This window comes from Toxotes jaculatrix, chromosome 2, assembly GCF_017976425.1.
Source record: "Toxotes jaculatrix isolate fToxJac2 chromosome 2, fToxJac2.pri, whole genome shotgun sequence".
NCBI classification, from domain to species: Eukaryota; Metazoa; Chordata; class Actinopteri; family Toxotidae; genus Toxotes; species Toxotes jaculatrix.
The window spans coordinates 18,987,437-18,997,601 of NC_054395.1; the positions used below are offsets into that span (position 1 = coordinate 18,987,437).

The window sequence follows — 10,165 nt, forward strand, 5'->3', positions numbered from 1 at the left end:
AATTGACTTGGCTGTGACTGTGGTTCTCCAATGTACTGTATATTTTCAAGGCTAATAGTAACTTGGTGTCTTTGACTTCAACCACTGGAGGCTTTCATAATGTTTCATCAGTGCCTCTTCTCCTCTTTCTCATGCCTGTCCATGCATCCCTGCAATCCCTTCATCTGTCTGTTACCTAAAGGTGTCATGAAAATAATGAATACTTTCCCCCTTTGTAGTGCGATGATTGAAATGTCTTTCTCTTTATTTCTTTTAGGTGAATGACGTCATGCCATTTGGGTGCCTTGCCCTGCGAGATGGGCGGACTTACAATAGCATATCTGATGTCACGGACAAATATGAGATTGGACAGGTCCTCCGAGCGTAAGTACCATAAGGCTTTGTGCATGTATTTCTGTTGCCTTTTTTCTTCTCTTACCCATGTAGAATTCATGGGCACATTCCAGTACTCCCAAATGGTTTTTATTCTCTTCATTAATTATTTCAAATTGTACTGGATCCCTTTTCAATGCAGATTTGATTTGGCGTATGAAATGGTTTCACTGAAAGAATGACAGAAGGTAATAACATGAGTGTAGTGTGTAACAGATTTAAGAGACACATTTCTCAAATTTTAGCCAACCAATTGTCTGTATATTTTTGATCATGGCAGTTCATGAAACACACTGTTAGTGGTCTATAATTTGTTCTGTTTAAATATTCTTTGTCATGCCTAAAAATAATATTTTGGACATATTTTCTAAAAGAGCTGTGAAAATCACTTTGGTGCTTTACAGGCCAAATACTGATACTTTCTTTTTTTTGAACAGAGGTGTTCAGAAAGGTGGCGTGTGTGTGCCTTCAGTGTGTGTGTATGTGTGCCATCAGTGTGTCAAGGATCTCTCCCTGACACACTGAAGGCAATACACACACACACACACACACACACACACACACACACACACACACACACATCCACACACACACACACACACACACACACACACATACCAATCAGTGTAAGAGGCCATATGGCAACATCAGCATCTGGCCACAGTGATTTCCGCTCATCTTTTACGTAACACACAAACACGAATTAAGTGCACATATTTGCTGTATATGTGTTCTTATTAATTTTATGAAAACAAGGTAGGCAAAGGTGGTAAGGCTGTAGTAAAGATGAAATGTGTGTTTATTGATTTCTGTTTTTTTTTTCTATTCTGAACATGCCTTAACATGAAATCGAACACATTTACAATTTACCATGATTATTACTATCACTAAAACTTTAATGGAATGATACATATGTGAAAAAGGAGTGAAAGGGTGCAATTGTATTTCCTCTGATCTTTATCTGATTATTGAGCATGAAAGATTTAATGTGAACTTTGTGGACATTGTTCTTTAATTTTGCATCACACGGCTCCTCACAATCCATTTGGGTGAAGTAGTGCATGCCCCAAAGGCTCAAAATCAAGCCATGCTTAGCTGATAGAGCGATAAACTCATTTTAGATTTGTTATTTATGACCCTTTTATTCTACCCAACGACTCTCCGCTCAGTTAAATTCTTGCACTGTATTTCACCACACAGCCAGTGTACTTTGTCTCCCTAATTTGAATATTTTGCTGTGTCTCTTCTAGGCCACATTCTCAAATGTGATCAACAACAGCTTAAGACATTTTTATGTACTCTCATTCTAAAGCATAGCCACAGCTTCCCTCTTTCTTCTAACATTACCTGTTCTGCCTTCCTCTGTCTGTCCGTCTTTCTGTCTATTTATTCTTCTTGCGTAGGAAGGAGTTCTGCGAGCTGTGCCTGGCTAAAGACAGACAGACAGACAAGGTGTTTGTCTGCAAGAAATTCCTCAAGAAAGACGGCAGGAAAGTCCGCAAGGCTGCCAAGAACGAAATCATGATCCTGAAATTGTACGCAGTCGATCTGTGGACAGATGGATGAATGATTGAGCGATGGAGAAAGGCGGAGAGGGGGAGATTGAGAGAATGTTTTTTTTATTTGATTTATGCCCACGCAATCTTGTTTGTTGACTATTCAAGAGCCAGTAAATGATAACCACCCTTCCACTACATGTGAGAAATTTCACTGTTGTAAGGGTACATTCTGTGACTGCTAGTTTGTTGTTCCAGGGTCAACCACCCAAACATCCTTCAGCTGATAGACACATTTGAGACCCGGAAAGAATACTTCATCATCCAGGAACTGTGAGTGTTTCTTTTACTGTTTCACTATTTATCTTTCTTGTCTACACATTCCTGTCAATGTGTACTTGAGGACGTGTGTGTGTCTTAATTGTGTATCTGCCTTCATGTACCTTAACACACACAAATCCATTAGCTGGAGGGTAGGGGTTGAGTCTATCCAGTTATTACTGTGTGCTCTGTTGCTCCCCTCAGCAACAGAGGAAGGTGTTTGATTTGATGAGATATTTGCTCTCAGTAACACTCAACATTACTCATTGCTCCTGAAGCACTGGTTTGCTGTGAGAGAGTCTCCACAGAGAGCTTAGGATCAATATACCAGAGCGCACCAAATCCACGTCACTTGTGACTATCGCATTTTTCAACATTTGCAGCTGTATTTGAAAGCAATAACATTGATTGGAGCTGAGAGGACAAAAAAATTCCCTTCTATTGCTGAAATACAAGAGAGACAGGCTGCACTCAAAGTAACTGCCGTCATCTGTGTGTCCATTATTCTGTTTACGTGTTGGTGTCTGTTCATAGCTCACAGTTTTGCGAAAGTAGTAGTCCTGCTGAGGGCGATACGTGATGATCACACCCATCATTTATACGCTCTCCAAAGTTAACCAAGTCTTTCAGAGTAATGACCAGCACTCTAATTTGTAATTGCTCAGCAGCGATAGCTTTAGGCCAGCAGAAGCAGAATGCCCCACTAATGGACAAACAAGCAAGAGCACGGGGCTTTTGATAACTGTGTTGCTGAGAGCTTAAAGTGAATTATTTTGTTGCAACATGTGGTTAACAGTCACACCAACTTGCGTTCGTTTTTATTAGTACATTTGGTAACGTGTGTACTGATGTTTTTGGGTGTGTTTGCGTGTGACTGCGCGCAGTGCCACGGGAGGAGACGTATTTGACTGGATCCTGGACCAAGGGAATTACACAGAGAGAGACGCTTCCAATGTCATCAGACAAGTCCTCGAGGCTGTGGCATACTTACACTCCCTCAACATAGTTCACAGGAACCTGAAGGTACACACACACTCTATTTCTCCCTCTCCCATTATGGTATGTGTGGCTGTGTGTGAGAGTGGTGAGTGCCATTACAATAAAAAGACATGAGAAGACTGGTAACTTATATTACCTCTAAAAGATTTATAGAGTGAGTGGCCCTCTTCACCACAACACCCCTCAAAGCAATTTTCAGTATTTAGTCAACAGAGTCTCTACAGAGAAACATAAAAGCATTGCACTGCCATCTAAGTTAATGACTCAACGTTTGATAGCATTTTTAGCAAGGGAGTAAACACCGTCTTTATGGCTTAATGCAATCTCTAGTGATGCACACACACACACACACATATACACATAGATTCATATCTTCAGTCCTCATTATCAACCCATTAGGACGGAATTACAGCATCTCTTGGGCTGCAGACTCCCCCTGCTGGTAGAAGTCGGACCTTTCTTTCAGTCTACGCAGTCTAGATTCAGTCTAAAACTATTTAACTGTAAGAAAATGACATATTCAGATGAGTGTAGAAGTGGAAATGAAATCATAAAGAGAGGGAAAGATGCTTCCTTTCATCACACATTACAGTGTTACTTCTGTAATGAGGAATATGGTGATCCATTACATTTTGAATCTGTAATGAACCTGTTGGTCTTTATCGTCCACAGGGGGAATTTTGTCTTGCGGCTATGTAAAACATAGAACACACAGAGAGTTAAATATGAAAAATGTGGGTTTGGTTTGATGGATGGTTTAAACAGCATAATCATCATCACACTCCAATATTATGTGGTAGACTGATAATTATGTGACTCATCCTTTGCTTTTTAAAAGTTTGTTGGCATGAGAGACAGAAGAATTTCTGAACTTGTTACACCTTTAACATATAATAATAGAAAAATGTTGTTGGTAAGTGGTAACAAGTTATTTTGACACGCCCCAAACCAGTGTGAATGATGTGCAGTCGGTGCTGATCTGATTATCTCTCAAAACACCCACTATCTAATATTTGCAGCACTGAACATGTTCAATGACCTGTCCCTTAATGACTTTGAACAGTAGAGCTTCTGTCTGTGTGTGTTTGTATGACAATTAATCGGATTAATTTCTTTCCCTCATTTTGTTTAGCTGGAAAACCTGATGTACTACACAGAAAACAACCACAACAAAGTAGTTCTGCGAGATTTCTACCTGTCCAGGTTTGAGAATGGACCCATCACAGAGCCTTGTGGAACACCGGAGTACCTGGGTGGGTTACTCTCTATTTATGACTATTTGTGGTTCTGTTTTTGTTGTTGTTGTTTTGTATACTTTATGTTTCTGTTTCAGTCATCCTCTTATATTCTTTCCATTAGCTTTACCTTTTGTTGTGAATATATTCCTGGGGGCATACTTACCCTTTGTAAATTCTGTTCTTTCTTGTGCTTTTGAAAATTATAATTTGTCAGAAATTAACTCTTACAGTAAAGGAAAAAGGAAAACACATACAGTATTGAAAGTATCTGACTCTAGTGCCCCTCCTCCTCTTTCATCTCCTCTCATCTCCTGCTCCTCTCATCTCCTCCTCTTTGTCTCTTTAAGGTTTATGTGAGGGCAACCTGGAGTGCAGAGCTGTGCTTTGGCCTGGTTCTCTCCAGTGAAAGGCCAGGACAGTTATTCATAATGCTGAGCTGAGTAATTAGACAAATAAATAAGGAACGGGAGCAGAGGCCCTGACAGGAAAGCAATGAGAAAAAGAGAGTGAAAGAGGGAGCTCTTGTCTATGCACGGTAAAATTATGAATGTGGTGTGATGGTTTATAAATGAACATCTCTTCCTTTGACGCTCTCTCTCTATGTCTGCTCTTCTCTTTGCTCTCTCTCAGCTCCTGAAGTGGTGGCTCGTCATCGATATGGCCGTCCTGTGGACTGCTGGGCTGTGGGTGTCATTATGTACATACTGTGAGTCTCCATCAGTAATTACCAAAACTATGACTGACATAATAGGACAATACAAACTGAGCAGCATATAAAAATTTCAGCTGAAAAAAATGCTTTGTTTGATTTATAAAAGACATTTCCAGCGGTTTTCTGCATGGTTTCATATTTTTACTTTTTTGCAGCTTATCAGGTAACCCTCCTTTTTATGATGAGACGGAGGAGGAGAACACAGATCTTCATAATCGCATCATCTTCTGTCGCATTGTGGCCGGGGACTTTGAGTTTGACTCTCCCTACTGGGATGACATTTCACCTGCAGGTACATGACTCCACCACACGATGGCGGTAAACACTCGGCTGAATTTTCTACTAAATGCTTGACTGTCAGTGGCCTTAGATAAAAGCAATCTGAGAACAGTGAGATATTTATCAAAACTGGTCAAAACTACAATCACATATCTGAATCTTCGTCAATCAACAGCCATGATTTCAGACAGTCAACACTCACTTTCCCTGTTTTTTTTTTAAGTCTACCTATTGATATTCTTTCTGAATTCTTATCACAAATGACACCCATTTAAATTGACCATTTTCCTTTTTTGTTGCTTTATCTCTTTCAGCCAAGGAGCTTGTCTGTCGACTTATGGAGGTGGACCAGATGCTGAGAATAACAGCACAAGATGCACTTTGGCATGAATGGTAATTGTGTGCACACACTATATTCACAAGAGTATAAACCTTTACACACTCACTTGTATACTGTCTGTCGTCTGTGTCAGGATTGCGGGGAATGGTGCATCAGAGAAGAACCTAAAGGATGGTGTGTGTGCCCAGTTTGAGAAGAACTTTGCAAAGGCCAAGTGGAGGGTATGAATTCATGTTTGCTCTTTTTCTGTAGCAGTAAATTAAGTTGGTAAAATAAAATAAAAGAATCAGCAGCAGAGGTAAAGGATGAGAAACTGGTATCAATAATTATCAAGATAATTGGTTTATTTGTAAGAATTATATATTGCTTTCAGTTCAGCTTACAGCTCTGCAGATGTAAGTTTTAAATTTGTATGATACATGGTGATGGTCATAAGGGTGAAATGGGGACATGAATGCTGAAGACAAAGGCGAAGGAACTCGAGATGATAGTGCTGAATTAACATTATAAGTAACAGCTATAACCCTCTTCTTTCTTTCCCCATGTGGTTCCCAGGAGTTGAAGGTATTGTAGTTCATTGTGAGGGAGAGTGGAAGGACAGAGCATGGGCAGAAACTCACATTGAGTCTGGCATGATTCAATAACAAAACATCTTCCTCATGGCTGAACATCCTCTTGAATTAAAAAAAGAGGTTTTGTTGGTAGAACATATCAATATTAAATCAACCAAACAGGAAACACTTCAAGTTAAACTTCAGTCCACTTTGAGATGTATTGATCATGTTTGGACCAGTGAAGCTCTCCTCATAAGCTCTGTTCCTGCCCACTGTCACTCGACCTGTTCCAGAAGAGATCCATCCACTCTGCCCCACTTTTCTTCATTGGACTAGGCTCAGATGTTCAAAGTGGCCCGCTCTGCTCCTTTCTTACTCCTCATCTGCACTACTCTGTGAAACCAGATTGGTACAAACAAGATAATGATCAGCAACAGGGAAGGGGGTTTTACTCATTACTTGTGTAGTTTTTTTTTTTTTTAATATTAGTGTAGATAAGGAGAGGGAGAAGTGGAAAGGATACAAGGGATGTAGGCCACTGTGGACTGTTGAACTGCAGTGACTTGAACTATAAGGCCCTCTGTCATTCCTCTTACGTGAATCCTGGCTCATTGTCCCATACTGTACCTCAGTGTTACATTCAAGTCATACTTGAGGCTATACAGGGGCTGCTCAGTCAAGCCATATTGTTTTCAGTGACATTTCTGTGTCCAAATGGCTTTTCACTTCCAGAGAATCAATTCCTTGGTTTAGAAACAACTTCTAAGCTCACACCTTTTCCCCAACCCCTTCAGTGTTTGTGGATCAAAAGGCATCAGATGAGTGTAAGAATGAAGGAGAAAGAGATTTACACTTATCTGTTTGTTTACCTTTTCCAGTCAACAAGCAGTAAAGGAGTTGCTTGGGGAGAGTGAGTCTTGAGATTGATTTAAACCATGGTAGAATGTGTCATAGCCTCCTGGAAGTAAACAACTGGCACTGATCTTACTGCGCTGTTCACTTCACACGATTCACATCTCAACGCTTAGTATGATGATGCTAAATCATGGTGACTTGACAGGCTTTTTGTCAAATGCTTGTCTTTGAAGTTTAGTTTTTATGCTTTACCATAACCAACTATAATATCATGGGTTTCTTTTTTTTTTAAGAGAAACAAGTCAATATGGGTGTTTGTGAAAAAAGCAACATACTGTAAACCTAATTCTTCTTTCCCCTCCCATTCTTTTCTTCTTTTTCTTTGCCTCTGTTTTGCAGAAAGCTATCCGTGTCACGACCTTCATGCAGCGACTGAAGAATTCAGAGGCATTAATTGACAGTTCGGCCGATGCTCAGGGTAGTGAAGAGGCAGGAGATGGTGAAGGCGGTGTATCTCAGGGTACAAGTGATGAGGGAGACAAAGGGACCAGTGATGGAGGGGTGACGTCAAGTAGTGTGTCTTTAGAGGTTACTGTTGAAAACACGCTGCCAAGTATGGATCAGGATGAGGGGAGGAGTAAGGTAGGAGAAAAACAGGAGGAAACAAAGATGAGTATAGGCCCATCTGTAGGAACATCCCCATCAGATATTCAAGAACCTTTATGCCAGTCAAATGCAGCCCCCAAGCTCACACAAGAGGAGCCTGATAAGGTCAGTGCAAAGAAGGCAGCAGGTGATGGAACCAGGAAAATGGCTGCCAATTTGGGTCAAAATAAAGTGGTTCCAGAATCCAAACCAACCCCTGTGGTGACGCCTGACCCTTCCAAGCGGTCAGACAGTTGCTCAGGCACCTCGCCTGATCCCAGCAGCAAACGTAAAATGGCTGCAACGCTTCATGGCCTTCCACCCACAGCCTCTCCTGCAACCGCCTCATCAGAGAAGAGACCAGCCACACAGAAGCAGCAGAAGGATGATACTGACGGAAGCTGGTGTCAGACACAAGTACCTGAGGCAGTGGCAGAGAAGTCAGTGGTAGCATCAGTCACTCCAGCAATAGGACCTGGAGCTGGGGTGGATGTAGGACTAGGAGTTGGGTTAAGAGGGGATGCTAGCCCTGTGGGTAGGAGGGATAGGGATGCTAGGAGAACAGACAGATACAGTGCTGAGTTCAGCATAGCAAGGGCAGGTCCTGCAACAGGACAGGGTTGTTATACAGTAGGCAGCTCCGCTAGTTTGGGCCGTCATGCCACACCATACAACCCAGAAGTTGGGACTGTAGGAATGGGGATGGCAGCGAGCTACGGGAGTCCATATAGCACCCTGTATACGAGTGGAGGAGGGGTAGGGTTGTACGGGACTGGGCTACAGCATGGAGGCGGGAGCAGCTCTACAAGCGACTGGCAAATGGACAGTGTGATAGAGCAGATAGAAAAGCAAATGGCTGCAGTACTGGAGAAGATTGAGGGAGACATGCCCTCGCTGCTAGAACAAATCAGTGACTGCCCCTCTGAACAACCACGTGCCCGGAGTACGCACGCCTCGCCTGCCACCTCCCGCGCCCGCTCCTCACAACACTCCTCGACTGCGACCTCGGCCACTCCTCCACCTCTTCCCACCTCTCCCAGGCCCACACTCCCATCTCTCCCTCGTCTTACTATCCCTCCTCCCTCCTATCCCCCACCCTCTCCACCCACACAAGCTTCACCTCAAGCTGCAGGAGAGCAGGAAGACAGGAGTGGACAGAGGGGTGCTGCTCGTTCTAGCCAGTCACCCAGAGCTGGGGTGGGTAGGGAGCTATGAAGCTGGTGTGCATAACACAATACCTAGCACCTGGAGCACTGGATTTATAGTTTAAACTTGAGGGTTTAATGACTGTGTCTCACCCAGAAGTATCTACTTGCTCCTCAGAAGAAAAGTAACCACTGTATTATTTGGTTTGACTGAGTATTCATACTGAGATGACTGGACAAGAGAAATCTCCCTATGGCATTCAAACAACTGATGTCTAGGGGAGTACTGTATCTTTCTTTATGACAGCTACAAACACCAAGATCGCAAAAGTTTGTTTGTTTCTCAAAACCGGGTTGCGTGCATGAATGCTCACCATACAACCACCTCATACTGGAATCCAATGACAAAATTACAAGTATACACAACTAAAAAACAGTGTGGTACAATTCTCAGCTAATAGTGAGAGCTAACAAGTGTTTTAAATTGCATTATCCCCTACAAACTGTAAATACATCCAAAAAATGGGTTCCTAGCTCTTTGTCTACTCACATGTTGTGAACTTCCTCACATCCAAACTAACATTTACTTTTTTCAAATCAGTTCATCCCATTTCACTATTATATCATTATTTTTCATTCCTTTTTATTCATGTAGCTATTCCTTATGTAGTGAGGCTGCAAAATCACAAGCTTGCAGTTGCACAGTTGTACAGATGTGTGTGTAATCGAACTGATCAAGCCTGTCCATTGGCTGCTGGAGATTAAAATTTGTTTTATTAGTGTACTTCAACTTGAACTGTCACTCAGAAGTCTTGTGAGTTGCTCCACACCTGTTGGAGAGCTGGGGAAAAATATTTAGATGCAAAATGTTGTATAAAGGCTTTGCAATAACACACACATGCATTTCATCTTCTTTTCCCAAAGTTCTCCAAGAATCTTACGTAGAACATTTGTTTTGTCAACTCATTTATTTGGTACTGTTAGTTGGACAGTGCTGTCTATATTTGCTCCTTTTTATCATGTAAAAAGTCTTTTTGAATTTCATTCTGCTTTTGGATCTATGTAATACCAGGTTCTGTGCTTTTCTCCTCAATAAGTCTAGACATCCACTATTCTGTCCCTATGTAAACTGTGCTCTGTTTGCAAGTCTTTCAATAAAAGTAAAAAAAAAAAAAGCTAGATCTTGAGTTGTTTTATTGGTTAAAGGTG

General features: G+C 41.7%; 1 protein-coding gene across 1 annotated transcript; it reads left to right on the forward strand.

Annotated features, from left to right (window-relative positions):
* Positions 1–268: 268 nt before the first annotated feature.
* camkvl (CaM kinase-like vesicle-associated, like) lies at positions 269–9,387 on the forward strand. The gene is made up of 11 exons (XM_041049979.1): positions 269–363; positions 1,776–1,907; positions 2,127–2,201; positions 3,074–3,212; positions 4,321–4,441; positions 5,057–5,132; positions 5,294–5,430; positions 5,732–5,810; positions 5,891–5,978; positions 6,313–6,321; positions 7,566–9,387. Exons 1-11 carry the CDS (start codon positions 269–271, stop codon positions 9,024–9,026), a joined length of 2,412 nt encoding a protein of 803 aa, XP_040905913.1. The 3' UTR covers positions 9,027–9,387.
* The last annotated feature ends 778 nt before the right edge of the window (positions 9,388–10,165 follow it).